General features: G+C 40.6%; 1 protein-coding gene across 1 annotated transcript in view; it reads left to right on the forward strand.

The window, feature by feature from the left end:
- METTL24 (methyltransferase like 24) overlaps positions 1–24,059 on the forward strand; it is a 54,950-nt gene that overhangs the window by 12,043 nt on the left and 18,848 nt on the right. Inside the window, exons 2-4 of the mRNA XM_062573074.1 lie at positions 7,192–7,290; positions 12,416–12,555; positions 18,611–18,839. Coding sequence (XP_062429058.1) covers positions 7,192–7,290; positions 12,416–12,555; positions 18,611–18,839 — 468 coding nt within the window. The remainder of the gene's footprint in view (positions 1–7,191; positions 7,291–12,415; positions 12,556–18,610; positions 18,840–24,059) is intronic.

Below are 24,059 nucleotides of genomic sequence, written 5' to 3' on the forward strand. Positions count from 1 at the left end.
GGAGTATTGATTGGAACTGCGGTCTTGCCTCTGCTTAGGGAAAGCCTTATTTTGACGTGCAGTGACCAGCAGTTGCTGTATCTGCTTCTTGCTGTTATCCTTAAGTGTTGGCAAAGACATGCAGGCGCTGAACTAATTTGGTTGACGGTCTTACATTGCTTAAACAGTTTTGAAAATTTGTTTTCATGACTTTCACTCTGTTCAAGCTCCTGGATTTAGTTCCTTCCAATAGGAATTATCATTACCACACTTCTAGCGCTCTGGATAGTGCTGAAATTCTGTGGCCCCCCCCTTTTTTTTTTAACCATAACAAAGATAACCCAATTCATGTTTTTTAAAGCTGTGTGGCTCTTAGAGGAAAATCAATCTCTCTTTTAATAAATATACCTTTTTTTCCACTTATGCTCTGTAAATAATAAATCAGATGGAATGTTTTCCAAATTCATCAGTACCTGCAAAATAATATTTTGGCAAGTGCTCTGGAACACATGTATTTTTCTAAGACGTAACCTACATCCAGGATGCTGTGCATCAATAACTGAAGCCTGGATCCACCAGTGTATTTACAGAGGGGGTATCCACAACAACCAATTAAGCCTAGTAAGCTGGTTCGCCAGTATTAATTTCCTATTGAAGTCAGGGTTTCAATTTTGTATTCAATGGAACATTAGTCACCTAAAATCCTCAATAAATCTGACCCTGTGTTGTTAGTTTTGGAAGGGGCTCTATACTTTTCCGAAGCTACGTCTTAATTCTTAAAATGGTACAAATTCTGTCACTTAAAATGGGTGCCAAGCATCCCTTCTTTTCCGTGTATGTGTTTTGTATGAGACGCTTGTTTGGGGAAAACACACAAAATTAGAGTTTGAGAGCGCTTGAACGCAGGCTTTAACCTATGTTTAATGCATCAGCTTAGGGCAAATCACTGTGTCCATGTCTCTAGGTGACGTGGGGGCAAGGAGCTGTGCGCTGTCTGCCACCCCATGTCCTTCCCATGGGGGGGTGATGTGGTGGTTTACAGTGCTGACTGTCCCGAGCATGGCACCTGCAAAGCTCCAGTGGAGTGAATAGACCTGGCTCCGTTTCATACAGTCAGGTGGGATATCAGAGGCAAAAGAAGCAGAAAATAAACATGAATATTAACAAAAGGAGTGCAGAGCTGGAAACTCTTGATGCTTGCTTTCTTTCCTCCGGTTACTATGCATGCATGTGCAAACTGTTTTGCTTTACAAAGGTAAAGGCTCTTCTGGTTGCAATTACCATGGAGTGGCCTGGAGCTTCTCCGATAAGAACTGAGATCAGAAAATTGGGTTTTTTTTCATTTCAATGTAAAACTTTACATTCGAGAAATGTTGCCTTTTCTCTTTCCCCTCCACTAAGCTAAGAGTTTTGCTTATAGTGCAAGCTGCTGTCTTGGGAAGCAAATGCTGATAAACTACTCTCAAGTAAAGCTCTTTGAGTGATGATCTGAGCTGTGAAAATTGGCTGTAGCAGCCAATATCTGGCCTCCAGGCAAACAAATGTTTGCTGCACTGCAGAGACTTGGAGGAGGTGATACACAGAGAAGGGGCTAGAGCGGAGTTGAGTGCATCCTAGGGGTTCTCTCTCCAGTAAAATAAAACACACATGTCCACTTAGACAAATAAACAACTCTAATTATTATTTTTTTTCATACGTAATCTCATGAAAACCTCTCATTTAAATTGAAAACCTACTCTTAATGCAGAAAGCACTTTTATCACAGCGCTGTCTTCCACAGGCAAGATTTAATGTGGTCAGTCGATGTGCTGCACAAGAGAGCTTGACTGCATGTACTACACCAGTAGCTCGTCTTGGCACAGGACTTCTGTTCCTCAGCCTAATGTTCCATGAGGAAATTGTATGATAACAGTATGTTTTTATATCCTTGTATTTCTGTTGGGGAAGGATTCCATATGGGGTCTGTTTGTGCCGCTGCCTGAACCCGATACATACAGCAAATGAAGCTGTTACTTGGTGACTTGACACAAAGAAGGCTGTGTCCTTGCATACAGTGTTGTCGGTTGTCAAAGAGGGCTCTTGAAATGTCGCTGGTCTAGATAAACTCTGAAAAGTAAAAGAAGGAAATGGAAAGAAAAATTGCTCTATTAAATATTTCCAGTTCGTTATGGCCTGCTGGCAGCAGGTGAAAGTTTCACTGTTGGAACAGAAATTCTCAGTTTAAGTGGTTGCAAGATTAGAGTTCAGCTGTGTTTGTCCTGTGATACTTGCAATACCTGATGCTGCGGAGGGAAGACACCACTTTACTCTCAGCAGGTACTAACACGCATGCACATACACAGAGCAAGAGAACGTGTAACAATTTCTGCAGTATTGTTTCTTAAGTTAAAAATTTGTTTGTTTAAGAAAGCCAAATTGCAAATAAAAAAGAATAGTAATAAAAAAGGAAAAGAAACCATTCAGACATACAGAAATGGGATACCTATAATACTGGCTACTTTAGAAATTAGTTAATTGGAGCTTTAATGATGAGTTACAGTCACTTTGGAAGCCTGTAATTTAAAATTACAGCTTCCTGAACCTGTGAATGTTCCAGTTACTTCTCAGTTACCTATTTAGTGTAGTATGATTTTATGGATGTACCTCTTGCAAACCTTCTGTATAAAGTTGATTAGATTTAGGTAAAGGGGAACTTATAAATTGACCTCTGTTTTTCTTGAGGAAGCCTTTGCCAAGGCTGGGAAATGCTTGTGGAGTTTTTGCTTGTGCCTTGCATTGCTGCTCTGAATATAAAGGGCTAAGAATGATTCAGCCCTGCTGAAGAATAAAGTGCAGTTAAGTGTTAATTGAGGCTTGCAACTAAAGAGTAGACTCTGTCCTTGAAAAAAAAAAGCAGTGGATATGTTTTAGTGTGGCACACAGGAGAATTGGGTCTGGGATTCCTCCTGTTTAACGTTAAATGCCTACAGTGTAGATACAGCTGAGCTAGTTCTCTAGACTTCCTTTGCACATAATGGAGAGAAATGGACATTTCCAGGGTATGATTCATCTTACTTATTTTAGACAACTGCACTATAGTGAGATGAATCATGCCCTTTAAGAGGCTGTTTCGCTCATCTGTCCTGTCAAATAACTTAGCTTCCCTGCAGCTTCTGGGAGCTTCGTCCTCTCGTTGTCCACACTGCATGTTTGCCCTGGGCTCTCCTTTGGCGTCAGCCAGTTAATTATTTCTGAAAGCAAACTTGGTAGTTCACAAGGGATAATCCACTGAAAGAACTGCTCCACGTAGTTGGTGTGAATAAGAATATACCAGCTTTGGCTACCTCCGTCTTCCACAGACCTCCCGCATCTCAACAGGCTTTGCACTTGTTACATACTACTCGCAAGGCAAGTTGAGATGTGCTATAGAGCCAGTACTCTGGTGAGCTGCAAGACAACCCTCTTGTTATTTAAGGTAGTTCTGAACTGCAAGCACCTCCACAAAATATTATGCTTAGGGCCACAGCGTAAGAAGATGATGGCTGTGAACCACAGCCAGGGCCAATCTGCTCTATAGGGGGCTAGTCTTCAGCATTGTAGTCTATATATATATATCTGCCTTGCACTAAAGTTTTGCAAGTTTAGTCCAACCCATGCATTTAAAATGGATAAAAGCTCTGCAGAATTTCACCCAAAAGCAAAAGCTGTAAAACTGTACCCTTCCAAAACAGATGAACTTAATAATATACAGAGCAAAGCCAGAGCGGTTGGAAACGCGGCTATGGATGTCACTTGTTTCTATGGCCAGCAAATATTTATAGCTATCGATGGAGTTTATTACCACAGATGCTCTGCATTCATATTGGGTCCTCCCACTTCAAATGTAAAAAGTTATTATTGTACAGTTTAACTAGAGGGTTGCATGTTTTCCCCTTGATTAAGATTAGATTAAGACTGTGAATTGACAGGTCTTCCATTTCTTCTTTGGAAGCAGCAGACATTTTAAACAGGGCAATGGGATTCCAAAATTTCCATTTATAAATGTGAATAATATTGTCGTGTATTTTAAAAGGTTGCCAAAAAGGCAGGAGAAGTGATGGAGGGAAAAAAACATTTACTAGGTTAGGAAAGATGGAACCATGGAAAACTTCCATGGAAAACTTTCATTCTCCTTCAAAACTGAAACAGCCAAACAACAACAAAAAAAAAGAGGTTAAAGAAAACTTTTCTTGTTCTCAGAAACAGCTAGGAAATGGACCACAAATATGCCACCTACTTGAGACTAGAATTTCCTGGAAAGTCCTGGACCTTTTGAATACTTCATTCTGTTAGGTTTAATTGAGGAAGTTTGTTTAAAAAAAGTCTAAAATGATGTACATTTGTATTTATGCTGGACCACTGATTTCATGATTTAAGTCTTGTCCTCTTTCCAGTGTAAAAAAAAAGCAGATTCCTTAATGATTTGGACTGTTTGTACAGTCCAAACTGTACGGCTGATTTGGGAAGAATTTCGTAATTTACACTTCTGTGTTCAAGTTTATGCTAGGAAAGCCAGAAACTTTGCAAATCTGCAGTTTTAGACCTGCTCTTTAATGAGCCATTCGCACATGTTGATTTCAACTTTATAATTTCAGATTTTTAGAAGGACAAATTATACCATATCTATGATATAGATTATTAAGGGATTATCAGCTGATTATCACAGATGACTGCTGAGGGAGAAAATCTAGAAATCAGTGATGTCCAGGGGAAGGTCACTACAGATTACTGTCAGATTGGTCTGAAGGAAAAATCAGTCCATATGTGTGTGAAACGCCTGGGAAATTCCAAACTGCGGTGCCACCATCAGGCCTGTTTTGAGGAAAATATCACGAAATGTAGAGGGAATGAGCCTCTTGAGCAATAAGGAACATCCTGATTTTTGCAAAGCAGGTGGTTTGCAAGGAAGGCATACATTTTATTTGCAGAGTTCATTTGAAAAGGCTGACATGGGAATGCTATCAAACAGGTGGAAAAGCTGTAAACAAAGGCTACTGATATAAATAGAGTATATAAAGTTTAGAAAGGTATTTTGTCAATCCTGAACATATATCCGCTTTGCATCACTGACATCAGTGGGTGAACATCATCAAGAGGTGAACTGCATTTTCATGGCCATCTGCACAGGACTTAGCACAATGAAGTTTTAATACCATTCGTAGCCCGTGAAGCTCACTGTAACGTAACCACTAAACCACCCAGTGTGGTTCAAGAGGCGTTAGGAACAGAACTCTCTATTTTATTCATTAGTGACTAGGAAAGGGCTGCTGCTTCACAGGGAGCTAAGGGCAAAATGTGAACTTTGAGAAGCTTTTCAAAAGTGTTGACATGAATAAGGAGCTCAGTTCTGATCTCTGTTACGTTAGTAACATTTGTGTAGTACTCCTAAATTTAAAGCATTATGTGAAAGGTGTATCTTACTATTTTTTGTAGTGAAACTGAATTACTAAGTCACTGAGATTTTTGTTGTCTTTTCTTGTGTGAGTACTGATACGTTTTGCAGGTTACTAGTGGGAAGGCAGTCCATCATTTTCCAAATTTTGAGAACCTGAAAATAAGCCTCAGTGGCTCTTCGATATTCCGCTCTTAGGAAAAAGAGCCTCGTTCGTGTGGTTAATCACAGGTGGGCTCTTGTTCTCCTCCGTCAGCTCTGTGCAGAGGGAGCTCCTGCTGAGCAGTGCCACCACGGCTGCCCTCCAATTCCATTGCTCCCTGAGGTGCTTTGCAGACAAATAGATTTGAAAATAGCTGGGCACAGATGTTTAGGTGCCTGGGTGTTTTGCCTGAAAATGATAGTCAGTCTTCATTTTTGTTTCTGCTCTCCAGCCTGTTGCAACAACAGTGTTCCTGTCATTGCGGCTGTTCCTCAGCCACGTGCGCTATGCGACTCATTGTGAAAGGTTGCACGCTTTCCCCTCCCAGGTGTGCACCTATCTTCCCCCTGTTAGCTCTTTGCAGGCTGAAATCAGCCTGTCGGGGTACTTGATCCTGCAGAGCTTTCTGGCTAGCTTGGTTTCAGTGCTGCGCTGGGCAGAAGCAGTCAGGAGCCAAAAAAGCAAACTTCGAAGTAGGAAGCGGTACTTCGGTCAGGTTCTGGAAGAGTTTCTCCAATGTTCTTTTCAACATCTCTTTACAGTTAGGAAAAAAGCCAATCCCCCCCCCCCAACAACGACAAAAAAGAACAAACCCTAAAGGAACAATAAGCCTCATACAGACCTCCTGGCTCACAGTCACTCCAGACTTTGTTTACTTAGGCAGCAAAAATAGGAGCTCATGATATCAGTTCAAGGCAAACTGCATCTGGCCTTGGTCCTCTTTAATAATCTTTGTTTTTCAGCTTTGCTTTTTCTTTCTGTCTTTCCTATGTTCTCGTCTGTCATTCGAGGATCCCTGCTGGCACTGCATCTTCTTCCTAAGCCGCGCTAGCTGCTTCTTCCCATGCAGGGCTCGAGACCTGCCCAGGGTTGGGGGCATCCTGGGTGCAGGCTGAGCACCTCCTCTCTGGGACTTGACTCCATCTAGTCCAATTAATTGCCATTTTCTATATGTTTTCCAGAGCTTCTTAGTAAAACGAAGTCCTCTGGGACTCTCAAATGGGGATTTTTGTTTATTTGCTTGGTAGTTTATTGGATGTCAGAAGGGTCTCGTGAAAAAAATAAAAGGAAACAAAAATACTCTTTATGGAAGCTTAGTTAATCACGAGTGATTAAGGGGGAGCTTGATCCTCACTGTATTTTAACTGTTGCAGAGGTTTTCTTTGGTGATTGATTATTGTTTACAGTACGAGTTCTTGTTTCACTCGATATTCAAGCAAAGTTGTGCAATAGATAAAAAAATATTTTGTGTTTTCAGATTCCTGCTAGAGAATTGGATATTCAGATTTAGTTTTCTCGTGGTATTTACATGAACCAGCACTTCCTGAGGTGTCCTAGAATAATGCTGAGTGTCAGCATTTCTGTTTTTTTTCTGAATTAGCTACATCTGCTTTCAAAGTTGATTAAGATAAATCAGAATAAGATATTCTTTCACTGTAGTTCAAACTGTATTCTGCAATGACTTTCTTGTGTAGACAAGGCTTTAGAAAACCCTTTTTGTTTAAAATGAATTCTCCTTGGTTGTTTTAGCCCTTGCATTTTAAGCTTGTACTGAGAAATGAATGGTATTCTTTTAACTGACTTCTTTCTTCCTCTACAGGCTATAAGATGGCACATTGATCTACAACCATGGGCAAGTCCAACTCCTTCCCTGAACTATGAGGCCTTGAGGTTCCTGAAGTACATAAGCACTTCTCAGGTAGGTTCTTTGTTTCTGTCTCTATATAGAAAATAATTTGCCTGACACAGCCTGTTTCCTCTCAGATAAAGAATTAACCTCATGCCAAGCTGCTGTTGCAATTGCTTGGAATGTGTTTTATTTCTAAAGTTGCTCAACTTAGTAGTGATGGTCAGCATTGTTAGGGGGATGCCAAATCTGGTAGCCTGATGAGGCGAGGCTGCTGTGCAGTTTCAGTGCTGCCACGTCCAGCTAGTAGCAAGGCTGAGCATGTGTTCCCAGTAGAAACATGCATGAACACAGATACATACCACATATATACACAGCCAGCCACACAGATCAACACAGACACAAACAGTACCAAGAGCCTCATCCTGTTCCCCTCTCTGGCTGATCAGGATGAAGGTCTGTTAATGGGAAATATTTATACATGTGTGTACCGAGTGGGCTGAGACACTCAATTTGATCAGCAGCTGCCCCTGGATTCCCTCTCTCCCCAGTTGCTGGCAGCTGTACATACGAGCCCCTGAGGCCCACAGCCCCCCTCCAATACCTGGTACATATGTACCTAGTCCACCTGCAACATAACCTACTTGTCAGCTAGTTTGGCTTGATATTTACTAGCAATCACATGCCGACTTACATACATTCACCCTCTGCAGTTGCTGGTACCAGAGTCTCACAGGCCTTCTGACTTATGGTTCCATTCTTATGGCACTTAGACACACATGTGCACTCAGAATAGAGAGCTTCCAGGAAAACATTAGAAATGGAATTTAGTAAAAAGGCAGGACAATCTGTGTTGATCAGGAACAGGGCATGGCCAAATAAACATACTGACCAGCACTGTTTACATATGACTGGCTCTTTTTATTTCATTATCCCTCTATTTTCCCATGTTTGTTCCTCTCCAAACCTCCTTGATCCCTCCCTTTCTATGCCTTCAGTTCCTCCCATGAACATCCCATAAAAAGTCTTGTGTAATCCTGAATACTGTTCCCCTGCATCCCACACCACAATGAGTCCCTCGCCCCTAAGTAGTAACCCTGCCTCCAGAAGTCCAAAGGATGCTCTGGAGAGTGTCTCCCATTGACTCATGTTGATGGTTTTCACACCAGGACCAAGAGACTCTCAGCTCTCGTGGGCTGGAGGGCAGGGAGACTGGTTCTCTGACAGGGCTTTTAGGATCCCCCTGTCTGGCTTTGTGCCTTTGTGTGTGGTGTACCTCCTTCCTGTGTGTGTGGTGTTGAGGTTTTTAGGGGTTGATTGCCTTCCTGGGAGAGGCCTGGGAGTAGCCAAGGCAAGGTATTATTTGAGTTCCCCCACCTTCCCAATGTTCCTCTGTGCTCCTCTGTATGTGGGCAGTCTAGCTTTTTATCAAATAACCTAACAAACATGAATGTAAAGATGAAAACACAGGGTTGAAAGAGTGCAGTGTTTCCTTGCTTTTTATTTAGAGTTGTTCATGTTCTAAGTACAGTACAGCTGAAATTCTAGACATTGTTCCTTTCTCATTCTCTCTCTCACTTTCTCAAATACAGGAAAGTACTGAGCAATGTGTAGCAAAAGGACTGTATTCTACCACTCAACCTGTCAGTAATAGTGTGATAACAAGATTCATTTTAGGTTAAAAAGGATGCATTTGAGGCTTACAGTAAAATGAGAACAAGGCATTGGTTCCTAGTCTGGGTGCGTTTTCCCAATAGTACTAATATAATTCTGATTACCTGAGAACAAAAAAGGTGGTGATGATCTGAAAAACTAGTATATTTATGTGCTTTTTCAAATCCACCTTGCACTGACAGATGCTTCCAGGGCTCAAATATGTGGAAATTGGATTATCATATCTTAATATAGACATCACTTCTACAAAACATTGTATATATATTTCCTGTAATGAAGAATGGAAAAAGTACTGGATATCCACAATTCTGACAGGGCAGGTACTTTTAAGTATTCAGGTCTATCAGCAAGTGGCCCTTCAGTACAGATTTAACTACACTGTCTCCCACACAGAAGAATAAGATGCCTCAGGTGTTTCTGTCACTGAAAGGTCATTAACATAAGTAATTAACTGTAAGATTAATGTAATGCTTTGTTACTGCAACACTTTTAAAGCTGACATGGAAGAGTCAGTTGAAATGTATTGAAAAATATGCTGCTGTGCCTAAGGTATTGTAACTGGGAAGGCAGCAGAGGGTTCACTTATCCTCAAGCCTGGTTAAGCGTTCAGAATTGTGGAAGTGGAAATCTTGGTCTCCATGTGCCCTGGCACTGGGCAAGACGACTCATATGGAGACAGCAGAGATATCTGTAGAGCTGCTTGTTGTCTAGTAGAGTAGCTAAGGCTGAGGCAGGCGTATTAAGGCTGAGAACATCCTTCATCTCAGCAACTTAATAAACAGTGGCAGATTCTGCTAAACTCCACTAGTTGGGTCAAAACTTACAAGGACATCAATTAGCAGAGAGTTTATTGCTTCTGACACACTAATCAAGAAGTTTTGTTCCCAGAGTAACTGACCCTGGGGACAAGCATAAGTGAAAACAAGAGAGGAGAGAAACCCTTGTTCCTGACCTGGCAGATGTTACATGATTAACAGCTGACAGGAAAACACTATGAGTGTTATAAGCATTACAGGGAATGGGATCCTACTTACACAGATAAGCATGGGATCTCCTTTTATTTGTGTGCTGAGCAAGTGTCAGCTAATTACTCGGATTGTGCTCAGCTGATTGTGATTAGCAAAACAGATCACACCAGTGGAGAGGGAAGATACCATGTCATCAGGGTTCACTGGGGTGCAAAAAAAAGCTTTTTTAATAGTAATACCTAATAATCAGAAGAAGCACCTTATGCTTACTGTTACCTGTACAAGAGCAATGTATAGAAGCCCAGCCCAGGGCTTTAATGCTCTGCATGTTACACAACAGACCAGTGATGGTGCTAAAGGTAGAGTTCAGATCTTCTGATTTATGGTTATATTTCAGTAGCAAGAGCTGGTAAAATTGCTATGAATTCTGAGTGTTGTAATTGCTCATAATACCATGCGTCAATTAAGTAATAGAATAGCAGAATCTTTTATTTTTCTGTGGAGAATGTGTTTTTTTATGTCTTAAAATTAGTGCTTGTTATCACAAAGCCACTTATTCTGTGATTGTTATATGACAGAAGGGAAATAGGTGGTGGGGTGCAGTGCAAGTCATTGCTTAAAGCTTAGTGAATTCTTAGAGCAGCATGAAGAGATGCTATATAAGCTTTTATGAAATTTTCCCTGGAAATTATGAGCTAAGCAGGGGTAGGGAGGTTGTGCAGCATGCAGCTCTGTGAATGTAATGCTCCAGATAATGATCTTTCAGAGCTTAAGCCTCTTTAAAAATGAATGTTTTATTTACTTACTATAAGGCATGTGGACAGTGCCTATCACAGCAAAGGCTAGATTCCACTTTTCATTCTCACCCCTGGTATATAATTGTTCAGAAACAAAAGTTTCTGAGTAATTACTCGGAAAGATGAAAAAATCTGTGCTCTTTAGTTTGGCTAAAACAGAAAACTGAGCCTGAGAAGGAAGGTGTGAGAATAGTCAGCTGAGGACTGATATTTAACCTGGTTTTAGCTCTACGGTTGTTTTTCCTTCCTGTTTTGGCTTTCTGGCATTGACAGCTCCCATCCCTGAGAGTTTCTGGAAGGTTGAACCCAGCACCAGCTGGGTTCAGAGAGCACCTCTTCCTCACGAAGGCTCAGCTGGGTACCTATAGTTCTTTGCGGTCTTTGCTTTCATGTTTGCATCTTAGCAGCCTGTGTCCTGCAACTGCTGAATTTGATGGCCAGGCCACTCTTGGTTGGAAAAGATTTTCAGCAAGCACTCCTAAGCTGTTGTCAGTGCTGAGCAGTGCAATCTCTCTTAAGCAGGAGTAGCCGCAGCTGCTGTGCTTACCTTTGCTTTCCATTACCTCCTTAACACTGCTACAGCAATGGCCTTACCAGTTGTGCTGGCTTTCCCTTGGCTTCTACGTGCCATGGGGCTTCGTCTTCCAGCTCCACAAATGTCTTTTCCCTGAGTCCGTCTGGGAGGAGGATGGTGTTCTAGGAGAGCATTGCAGAGATGTTAGGCAAGGTGTAGCCCCTGATGCCAGCCACTTTTCCAGCCCTTGAAACCATCAGTTGGTGGGTGCAATGGCAGCCCTCTGCAGATGCCTCGGTGCTGACTGGTAGAGGACAGCTCTGTGTCTATAGTGGTGAGAGCAGCAGGGACATTGAAGCTCTCACATAGCTGCTGGGTGGCCAGGCAAAGCTGGGATTGCAAACAAGAGCGTGTAATGTCACTCAGACATCCCGTAACTGTGTTGGCTCACGGTCCCTGTTGTGTTTTGGCTGTTCAAGGCTGTTGCTTAGGTGCTGGCAAAGCTGACTTGACCTTTCAGTCAAATGATGCGGACACTTTATTATGTAAAACACATCCAGGTTTCTGATGAATTCACCACTTTTTACTAGTTGTTTTCTTGTTCTTTACAAGGACTTTGACTTACATTGTTCCTCCTGCAGGTTCTGTATCTCTTATCACAATTATCTCTTAGACAGTATCTAAGCTAGCACAGCATTGAAACACTTGCAGTGATTCCTCTGTTTAGTTAAGCACTTGCTTAAATCCCTTTGTTATTGGATAGGGGATGTGTTTAGGTCATCATTAAATCTCTTCAGGAACTGAAATCTGAGATACTCAAGGTGTAATATACGGTGTACATTGCAGTGACACTGTCTTTTAAATAAATAGTGAATCATGAGATTTTATTTTGACATGATGTAGGATGCAGAATCCAGTCCAAGGTTTGAAAGGAAAAAATAATATGTACTGAAATAACTTGTTCTCAGGAAAATTGACTTCAGGGTAGTATACTAATGTTTAATTACTTGCTTTTCAAACTGTGTTGCTCTCTGGGGGATTATGTAAGCCTTAAATTTCACCAAACAGAACACACAAACAAGGGAAAAAAAATCAAATCTCCATAGCTGTAGATCTGACTGTCAGTCAGATTTTAATTAAACCAATTAACATTTTTCTTCTTTCAACTCATTCCCCAGAAGACAAAATTAAAAACAAATTAAAGTAGTTACATATTAAAATGGAACATCCTTTGATTTCGACAGATTTCATGCGAGCACATGAACCTGAACAGCCTGACAGGGCACCCTGAAGCCACCAAGAAACCCTGGTCAGTCTGTCTTGATGAGAGGTTTAGCCTTATTCATCGAATCAGAAACAAGCAATGCCGTCTCTATTCACTTGGGTAAGTGCTCTCTTTAAAATGCAGCAAATCATTTCATGATACATTTTAGCCTCAAAAAGTGCACTTATAAGTGCAAAACATGCACAACAATGTTGTCTTTTAAAAATGTGGACTTTGTTCAGGTGTTTTTAATATATATAGATGTGTTGCTGTAGACTGTGTTTTTAGGGGAAAATCTTTCTTCATAAGGGTCTTCATATTACCTCACTTTTCTAATATCAGCATGAAAGCAAATTGTCTAATAGTGAGTATTGAGTGTGGTTTTGATGGGGGAAGATGGGAATTAATGAGCTAAAATGAGCAGTGTACCTTGTCTTCCCTGAGCATAAATGCCTTGAGTAATTTTGGGGTACTTCAGCAGCATTATTTATAAAACTTCATTAGCAAAGTCGTACATCTCCATATGAGAGTGTATTTGCTAAGCACTTCAGGGGTAACATGTGCCAAAGTGATAATAATAAAGGCAACTGTAGTTTTATTTTAAGATGTTTATAGTGTTCATGATGTTTTCAGCACTTGAGATTGAGATCTTCATTCTTCACAGAACGAGGTAGTAAAACTACAAATGGAGCTTGTTTCTCTGCTAATAATAAACTCTACCTCTTGGGAGGACAAGGGAGTTCAGTCTTCATCAAACCACTGGGCTTTTACATTTTACAGCAGTACATAGTTTGATTATGATCATTGGAATCTGGACTTCATTTCACATAGATCACCAAACGACTGCCAGCTAGTAAAACTTGGTGTTTGTTTTCCTGGGAGCTAGCTTCAGGTTAGAGATATGTCGAGAGGCTCTGTGTTCCCTGAATCAGCACAGTTTATTCCTGTGATTTTGCTGCTGCTGTCTAGAAGCCTTCCGCCACAATGAGCTGTGTCTCGGTGTTTCTTAGTGATTAGCACACAGCAGTTAGCAACAGCCATTAACATAAAGTGTATTCAGAGTCTCCTACAGTCAAAGAGAGTATTTTCTATTAAATTGAGTGGGCTTTGAATCAAGTGGTATAAAGACCACTGAGCTGTAAAGACCAAACTCCTGAGAGAGGAAGGGGCTCTCAGATATCATTCAGCTGTATTGCTCAGTGGCAGAAAAACAATTCTCTTTTAGAGGCGAATCATGTCTATGGAAAGCAAGCTTCTCTCAACTACTCTTGCTTCTTATTTTCAGAACATTCTTCGTAATCTATTTTAAATGATACTTACTTGTTTTTAATGTAAAATTTACGTTTTAAATGATTTTTTTCTTCATTAAGTTTTTTACTTTCCTGTGGAAGTTGAGAGGTGCTGTATTAATCTACATTTAGGTCCTGACTTTTCCTGCTCTGAGGCTCCTTCTAATAGTCAGTGGAGAGAGGAAGGCACATTTAGGTAGAAAATCAGCTAAGCTGAATAACCTTCTGGAGGTACCTATGGCTTTTCTTTGATTTGAGAGGGAGCCCAAGATGACATAGCTGCTGATTTTTGGGTACTGCACCAAGATACCTGAAGTTAATGGAATGAATCTACCGTGCGAGTAATACCACAATTAATGCTAGATCTGTGTCCCTGTGTTAACGTCCCTCTGTCTCTGATATGGGCCAGGCGTGGGTTGAGAAATGTTTTTCTATTGAAGTAGCCAGTAGACACAATGCAGAGTTTATGCCAGCTGTGCTAGGACAGATCTGGCACAAAGCTGATGAACACAAAGATAACTGCTGGTGTTTTTGGAACAGATCGCAACTAGTCAGTACTTTGAATGTGGTGCTGTTTTTGATATGGTACAGGGAGCCCCAATGCCAGATTTTCTATTCTGGTGGAACAATAAGCTTAGCAGAGATTGAAGTTGATGTTGATAGGAAAGTCGATCATCATGCACACATGTGCAATAAATACCCAGCAATGACGTATTTCATGAAACAGCTAAAAAAATAAAAAGAGATATTTGGGGTTAAGGAGGAGTAATCTTTAATCCTTCAGATTTCTTTTGCAGCCTTTGGAGCTCATTACTGCTTAATTCTTCTCTCAGACTGACTTCCTTTAGTTTATGACAGACAGAAAAGTAATTTTCTTCTGACTAAGACAAAAATCCCCTTTAAGTGTTTCTGTTATCTCATGCACTTCATAAAGAGCGAATGGAGAGCAGCTGCTTTCAATGAAGAACATTCTCTGTGGAGAGGATGGAGGGAGCACAAATGCGAAAGTTCAGCCTGAGTGTTACTGGGAATCCTGAATTAAATCCATGCATCATTAAAAATTGAACAAAACATACTGCTTGTACTCTGCCTTCCTGAGGGTTGTGGAAGAGGTTACATGCGAATGGGAGTGAGCAGTGTCTGACACCTCTGGAGGTCTTTTTAGATTAGTATTAGTTGCTTCCACTACTGTGAGGCAGCAATGTTTTTGCTTGGGGGACTGGATTTCCCAGTATGACATGTACTTGCAGTATGCATTAGTGAGCTCTAGCTATTATCGCTAAATCTGCTTAGATTAAACTAAGTCTGTAACAAACACAACAGGCGCCTGGGATAATATGAATGAATAGGATTTCAGAAACTTAGCATTTGAGGTTTTAAGAGTTCACTGCAAGACTGTATAAAAGACCTTCCCGGAGGATCTTAAAATGAAGGGGATCCAGGGTCCAGGCAAGGAAGGCTTCTTTTTCTGCCTGGCTACAGAGCTCACTTATTTTCCTTTGGGAAGGCGGGGGGGACGACTACCAAAAGAGAAAGCAGTGCCTTAGCAGGCATGTTTTTACCCCTCCGTTTGGTGGTCCCTCTGGAAGCCGGCGTACCTGCAAGCAGCAGGTGACGCAGCCGCCCTTGCGCCGCCTGCACGTTCGCTGAGCTCCGGGTGGACGCGATGCTCGGTTCGGTGCAAGCTCCAGCCCAGTGTTTATTCAAAGTGTGAGGCTCTGTTTACCGTGACCCTCGGCGAACCTTGCAAGCAGAGGATAGCCAAGGGACACCACTGTCCTGTGTGCCGCTCGGTCTCCTCTATGGGCTTGCCTGCCCTGCTGCCTGGCAGCAGCGCCTGCGGAGCCCTTTTCTTGCACTGTGGGCGAGTGGAATAAGGGCCCCTTTGCTGGATGTTGTTCTTCTCCTTTTGAGGGTCACCTTTACCCCTGCTACAGGGGATCGCATGTAACTCTTGACTGTGTGACCAGGTTCGGTCTTCTCTTTACTGTAAAAATAGGTCATCTTACTCATTTTATGTTTCGCCGTTCCTGAAGACGGCAGCTGTCCTCTCCCACTGGTGTGGAAAGGCCTCTCTAATCTTTTGTGACCCCAACGCACCTCTGTTCAGATCATAATCCTTTTAAAGTAATGCAAAATTTTTCTCAGGAAGCCTCACTTGCTTACTTTTTTCATGCTGCATTAGCACGGTCATGTGTGGGCCTGGAATTTTGCAAATCATTTTGCAGTTCTTTTAAATATTATTTTCTCTTGTTAGCGTTTGCTGTTGATTAGCTCTCTCTTCCAGCATAAATGTGAGCTGCAGGCCAAGAAGTCAGAAGCTATACAAACACCTTCCTCGCCCTCAACTATTTTTTAATATTTTGCACCACCGTAAACATAACTTTTCAGCCACATTTGAGTAATAATTTGCTTCAAGGCAGTGGGAATATTGTTTATACCAAAAGCATCTGGCCCTCCCAAACAAATGAGCTGGAACTGTTAGGAGCATATCACACATGCATGTGTCCACCAGTCCCTGATATGCTCATCACTCTGATGCCTTAATTGTCCAAACAATTCACATTTGTTCATTTTTAGCCAACTTCTCATTCAGAAGGGATTACGTTGGTCTTCGTTCATCTGTAGAATGTCACATGCAAACAAGTATTTCCATTCACTTGATTAACTTCTGAACTTTTTTGCTAGTATATATTGAACGAATTAAAGGAAAACTAATCTCTTTTCATCCTGTACGTTTTTATAAGCTTAAGTCATGTGAAATAAAATAATTCTTAAAAGCGTGCTGTTTTTGCAAGCCCTGTATCCTTTTTCTTTCTCAAGATTTGTGAAGAAGAAAGGTGTTCAGTGGAAGCTGTTCTCGTGGGACAGTGTATATACTGTGCAGCAGAAGTGGTACTGTATTCATAACTTCCAAAATGTATGCTCTTCCGAACGCTGTTTCAGAACTTGGATTTGTTTTCGTTTACCAGTATGTCTTCATGTCAGTCATTTAGTACTGGTTTAATGATATTGAACGAATTAAAGGAAAACTAATCTCTTTTCATCCTGTACGTTTTTATAAGCTTAAGTCATGTGAAATAAAATAATTCTTAAAAGCGTGCTGTTTTTGCAAGCCCTGTATCCTTTTTCTTTCTCAAGATTTGTGAAGAAGAAAGGTGTTCAGTGGAAGCTGTTCTCGTGGGACAGTGTATATACTGTGCAGCAGAAGTGGTACTGTATTCATAACTTCCAAAATGTATGCTCTTCCGAACGCTGTTTCAGAACTTGGATTTGTTTTCGTTTACCAGTATGTCTTCATGTCAGTCATTTAGTACTGGTTTAATGCTGTATCATAGTGTAGCATAATTTCCAATGTATTATATTTTACATGTAGACTCAAATGACTAGGATTATTTCAGAGTCGCACCCTTCTTAAAATACGTGCCTAAGGGTAGTTGTGTTGCCGTATAGCAGGTGCACTGACTGTGCGTCTGAGAGTACTGCCTGATAACAGTATGTCTGTGGTAGATAAATGCTGTGCTGTTAGGACCTAGTGGGTTTTCTCGGTTAGTACAACCAGTTGAAACTCCAGTTTAAAAAGCTGGGGTCTCTTCCTGATGTGACGTGAGTGTAATCCTACAGCATAATTTTGATTATGTTTAAGGTTTAGTGCGTGAACTGAAACACACTTGGAACAAGCTTGGAAGGATAGGGGTGAAGTGGACATCATAGCCTACGCTGTAGGGAAGGCCTGAGGTGCAGACGTGTGACTGTGGTGGCAAATACTGGAATGTTTTAGTTTTAGTGAACTCTGTGTGATTCACCTGGCTGTATGGGGTGGGAATATGGCACAGCTTCGTAAGGCAATTTAATGTCAGTACACCTTTCCTTGCAGAGACTGAGACAATACTATTCTCCGTGTTATGGGACTGCTCATCTTTCCTCTTCTTTTGGGTCTTTGTCAAATTAGCAGGCATCTTTCTCTAAGTTTGTGTACCAGTTCTGCTGCTCTTGGGAAGAATTTAGTTTTAGATTTGCATTTTTATCTTCATGTACCTGGAGAAAGAGTGGCACTTTGTTCCTGGGTCCTGTCTTTATTGGTGACAGTTGCAGCTTGTCTTTGTAACACCAGATTATAGATATAGTGGGAAATATGCCTGATTTTACAAAACAAATTTTGTGTACATTTTAAATATATTTGCTCTTCTGCATATACCTTGGTGACTGGAAGTCTGTGCACTGTGGACTAAAGAATATATTTTAATCTTTTAGGAAAAAGCAGATTGAAAATAGAGGAATATGGATATGCTGATATGGTACTAAGTACTTGTATTAATGACAGCACTAAGATGTGAATGTTTAATTTACTCTCTTATAAATGATGTCTCCTTCTGAATTAAGAAATCAGTTCTTTGGGATAGTTATTTGCCTGGCTAAAAATGATTTACTCCTTGTCTTGACAGGAGCCCTTCTTTATAAACCATATGCAGTATATTGCACTGTGCTTGAGTTTTCTGATGAGTTTAGTTCATCCAATATGATTGAAATAGTTTAATTAGGTGAATCAAAAGTTTCATGAAAAGTTTCTTGAGGTCACTTAAGCATGTGACTTCGGGGAAAAACACATATTCCTTTAAACTTCCTTTATTTTACTACTTGTTCCAAATCTTCAGCATGATTATGGTCCATTAGCTTTATTTCTGGTCGTCTCATCAGAATTAGGGTTAGCTTGTGCTCAGTGCTATGGATGGACCCTAAAAAGTAGCCCAACAGTTTCTTCACTTTTCTTCAGAAACTGACTGATAGAATTGTTGCCTCCTTACATGCCCATGAGTCCTTATGATATTCTGCTTTTACTAATATATTTTTTTGCAGCTCCACTAGTTATGTCATCTTTTTCGTAGGCTGGGCAATGATGACAACCAGTTTGAGGTGAACATGGCTAACAGTGGATGTGAAGTGCATCGTTTTGATCCCAGCATCAAATCGGCGCACATTCAGGAGGGACGGCATCTCTGGTATCATCGCCTGTCCATTGACTGGAGGGATCCCAACCCAGCTATTGCTGCTCGTAAGCTTCATAGCAACACAAAGAAGCTGGGCACAATATTGAATGAATTTGGACATCAGAAGGTGAGGTCTCAGGTATCACATTTTAACTGCAAGATGAAGTGCTGGGAAACAGTAGAATTTTCCTTCTTGCCACCTCAGGGGCTTAGGTACTTTCCAAGTTACCTCCTGACAGTGGTTCATTCTTCAGATGTACTTGTAAAGTATCTTCTTGTTGGGGGTGTCTTTTCTGTCTTCTTTTTTTCTATGTGCTGATAACAGCCACCTTGATTTTAAATCACTAGCCATACACTAAATACTTCTCCTCATTTTACTTTCAGCTAGCTGGTGTCATTGACTACTGCTATTTTCATTTCTGTGATTGGTCTACTCATTGCCTGATGATTACTGCTAAGCTATTCATGCAGCATGGTTTAAAAAGAGAGGGAAATTGCAACAGTAATTAGACAAGAAGAGGTAATGGATGGGTTGTTTACATTTGCAAGGTCACTAGTCCCAATTACAGTCATCAATAACAGAAACATCCTGTTTTGAAATTGGCAGCAATTTGGTTTTTTGAAGTTACCCAATTTCTTTTTAGGGAATTGTAAAAACATCAGAAATCTTCATCTCTCAAATAACTGTTGCCAAAACACATTTGAGGAAGTTCCTGACACACAGGCTTAGGTAGCTTTCAAGACAGCTTTCCCCTCAGAGAATACACTAGCATGAATTAAAATGCTAATATGCTTCATTGCCTGCAGCATATTCTGCATGTCTTTGTTTTTTAAGAAATAGGCAGCCTGAGCTAAGGAGGAGCTCTTCTGTAGTATTTACAGAGCAAGCAGTGCAATTCAAGTTTTTTGTTATAAAGTGCAGGATGTGCTTTTCACTTTATTTCTTGCTTTTCTTCAGTGTTTTCTTTTGGTTCAGCACTCCTGATGGAACCATTTTGAAGATAAAAGCAGAAAATAAGTTTTTTTTTTTTACTACTGAGTTGTACTGTAACAATTCTAGACTGTACATTAGTGAAATGTCTGGAGGGAGAGAGAGATATATGCCTTAGAATGTTTGTTTTGATTTTAGAAAAATTAGTCACAGAGCAAATGAACAGCAGCTTGATCCACAAAAAGGATAGGAATCTCATGATACAACAGACCTCTTGAGAACAGTCACTTGGTTGTCAGGATACTATGGAGTGATTATAAGACCTTCTGTGGACTGGAAGATTGTACCTGTGAATCCTAAGCATATAACTTTTTGGGTTAGAGTTACGTTACAAGAAAGCACCCAGCTGGAGGGCAGCCAAGGAACACAACGCACACGTAACGCATGGAGTCAGGCTTTTCTGTAGTTGTATTCATACTGCATAGGGTTTGATTGAGTGTGTTCGTGCATTGTGAGCACCATAGAGCCTCTTATTCTGATAGCATTCAGGTAGCTCCCTTATGCAGAATTATTGTGTTAATTAAGCCAGGAGCTGAATTTCACGCAGTGAGAATAAAGCCATTATACACTTTGCAATGTTCTGTCAGTTCCTATTTGTGAAATATCTGAATTAACCAATTCTACTTACATGGTTCTATTTAGTTTTTCTTTAATTGGAAGGTGGTCTGAGAAGTTCTGTGTTGCACAAAGACTCTGATAAGCTCCAGTTTATGAAGAGAACATCCAAGTAAATACTGTGACATTCAGGTTTTCATTTTTACACTGAATGTGAGAGGAGTGTTCCCTTGACTGCATAAATAAGTTAATGCAAAACATTTTCACAGAATATTTTGCAAAGCACTTCTTTTTTTTTCAATTGGAAATTTAAAACATTCTCTTCCTGACATTCTTTTTAATTTTAAAAATCCTTCTTGCCTAATCTCAAATTTGTTCTGTTCCTACTTCAAGGCAGGAATTCCAAGCAACTCTATTTGAAGCTAATGTCTCGTCTGTTCCTTGCTTTTATTCTTTAAGACTTGGGACTTGAATGGAATATTTCCACTCATGTCGGGGACTTTGGATCAGGCTGATGCAGAGTGAACGGACAAGGCATCCTGTAGTTCTTCTCACTGTAACCTTGAGAGGAAAACAGGCAACATGGGGGTTTTAGTGTTCAGTGACATCAAAGAGCTTGAGTGGGCTCATTTCCCTCTCTGATGAGACTTCACCTATTATTCTGCAGTCAGTCATGAGACCACTTCCCCAGAAATGGAAAGCCATTTTGATATTACGACAAGAAGCATGAACTTTTTTTTTGGTGTTAGGGTGGATTTGAGGAAACATTAAAAGAACATGATCTGTCTAACAGATATCTAACAGTTATCTGGATAACAGTCCTCTGTTTCTCTGAGGAGTGTAAATAGCATGGAGACAGAGGGATTGACTTGCATGAGACTGAGAATGGAAGCAGTATTTTGGGAAAATTCTGGAGAGTGAAGTTTTATAAACATTGAAATAATCTTCAAAGCATATAGTCAGAGTCCTGTTTTCTGGTACAAAAATCTAGATTTAAAATTTATGGGTGTATATCCGGAGAAGAAAATAGTTTATCAGCCACAGGAAAGGATAAGGATATCAAATTTTATCTTTCTCATATTTGTTTTTCTTCTAATTTTGGCATAGGCAGTTGCTGAATGTACAGTCTGTAATCCACTGCTGATGGATAGTGAGGAAAAAAAAAAGGAGAAAACCACTGAATGCTTAAGATTTTCCTTCTCATTGTCGTACAGTTCAACTTTTTGAAAGCTAATTCCTTTATGTTTCTCCTACTGACTACTGGGGTGAGGGTGCTACGGTACTGCTATTCCCCATGGATTAGTGATAGCTGGGAACTTCCTTCATGTAGGATCACAGGATAATTCAGCTTAGCGAGGGACCTTGAAAGGTCTGTAATCCAGGCCCCCAAGCAAAGCAAGGTCAGCTGTGAGGTCAGATGAAGTTGCTTGGGGCTTTATCCAGTTGGGTCTTGGAAACTCCTGAATTTTCTCCAAAATGGAATAAACCTCTCTAGGCAATTTGTTACATAAGGACATTCAAGTTCAAGCTTTTTCCTAATACCCAGTTTTTACCTCTCTCATTTTAGTTTATGCTTGCTCTCTCTTGTCCTCCTGCCATACTCTGTTGAGAAGCCTGGCTGTGTCATCTTGATGACCTCTTTGTAGGTGCTGGGGGCTGCTGTTAGGTCCCCCCGAAGTCGTCTCTTCTCTAGGCTGAACAAGCTGTGTTTTCCCCAGCCTTTCCACAGATGACAAGTGTTCCAGCTCCTGACCATCTTGATGGCTCTCTGCTGAACTAACTTCCAACTAACATTGGGCGTCCTAATACAAGACAGACAAAATTGGACGCAGTATATAGATATACTCACACAAGTGCTCAATACAGGGAAATAATCACTTCTCTTGATCTTCTGCTAATACATCCTCAAGTCCTGTTGGCCTTCTTGGCAGCATGATCCCCAGGGGCCTTTTCTGCAGAGCTGTTCCCCAGCCAGGAAATCCCCAGCCCATATCGTTGCAGGGAGTTCTTCCTGCTTTAGTGCAGGACTTGGCATTTGGTGTTGTTGAATTTCATCAGATTCCTATCAGCCCATTCCTCCAATCTGTCTGGGTCCCCCCTGGATGGCAGCTCTGCCCTTGAGTGTAATGACTGGTCTCATCAGTTCGGTGTTATCTGCAAACTTGACAAAAATGCAGTCCATCACCTCCTTCAGGCCACTAATGAAGATGTTTAAACAGGACAAATTTTAGTATAGACCCCTGTGACACTCCTCTTGAAACTGGCCTCTGTGGATAGAATATGACACATCTGCCACTACCCTCTGTGTCTGACCATCCAACCATTTTTTTTTTACCCAAATGGTTGTCTACTCATCCAGATTGTATTGTCCTAACTCAGATACAAGAGTACTTGTGGGAGACAGTGTCAGATATATAGTGCTCTTCTAGCCTAGTCACAGGAAGCAGCTGGTTCCATCTTCTTGCAGGTGGACATCAGTCTGAATTGCAGTTGTTACAGTAGGGCTGATTCAGCTCTCTAAATTAAACCATTTATCAAGTCCCAGTATAGATTTGCTTTGTATGTAGTATTGATGTTTTCCTCGGAAGGTTGCTATGTTCTGTCCAGCTTAGATTTTAGTATGCAGTAAAATACAAGGGAAAATCTGTACTGAAATGTAAACTCCCTCCCTGAGCTCCAGCATAACACCTCTCTCCAAAAAGCCATAACACTTAATCTGAAATTCAGACCTGGCTACTGCATATATTCTAAAGATTATGCTGCAAAGCAAAATTAAAAACTTTTGACAGAGAAGCCCTGAGAGGCAGAGAGTTCATTCTGTCTTGAAAGTATATTCACAAATAAATCATGCATGTTCACACATGCAAACTCTTAATTCTGTAGTAGTTTTTTCTCCTTTGGGAGCTCTGTAGGTCAAACCTCTTGTGATGCCATCAGTAAGTGCTATGAGTGAGGAATTTGCATGCAGGATGGAACTGTTTAAGTGGCTGAGATGCTTTGTTGGAAAACAAATTAAACTAGAAAGGAGAATCTAAGAATGTAATGTAAAATCTGCATTTAACCAGGAAGTGCCAGTGGGCATAACTTTCAGAGAATGGCAAAGAATTGCATTCAACTCTTCCCATTCAAATAAACTTTGACAAACTGCATAAAAGACTAAATTGTATCAGGCCTGTGTGTTATTATTAAAAGAAATGCAAAGCAGTCTTTATGTGCTGATTTTGATTTGAAAGCTGTAATTTACACTAGTTTCTTCATGAAGAATTGTTTGCATGACAACTAACAGATGTCAACTTTATTTTATAGAAAAAGCTTAAATTTAAGCTTTAAAAAGCAAAAAACCTCCTCCCTTTTACCTGTTATTTAACACTCAGTGCAACTTCAAAGCATTAGACCCTGCAGCCACGTTGATTAATAACCATATCTGCTCCTAGGCAAGTAATTTATCACTTGCCTTCATCTCCTAAAGCAGATGCTATAAAGTCTATTTCATGCTGTACTTACAGTTTTGTAAAGATCAGTGTGAAAGAGCAAAGATTAAAGAAAATTTACTTACTATTCTGGTTTAAAATCAGCTGTGTTGGCAGTAAACAAATAGTTATGAATTAAAATCCTGACAGAAATCACAGAAGACATTAGTTGTGTATGAAGATTTGATTAACAAAACTAAAAATTAATTCTCAAGACTGAAAAGAGGCTCACCTTCACACTTCAGAGCAATTGAATCCATACAATTCCTCATTGCTGTGCGCAACTCAATACTGCTGAGGCCAAAATGGTCCTGCGAATTCTTGACCTACT

The sequence above is a fragment of the Rhea pennata genome, chromosome 3 (genome assembly GCF_028389875.1).
Source record: "Rhea pennata isolate bPtePen1 chromosome 3, bPtePen1.pri, whole genome shotgun sequence".
Classification (NCBI taxonomy): domain Eukaryota; kingdom Metazoa; phylum Chordata; class Aves; order Rheiformes; family Rheidae; genus Rhea; species Rhea pennata.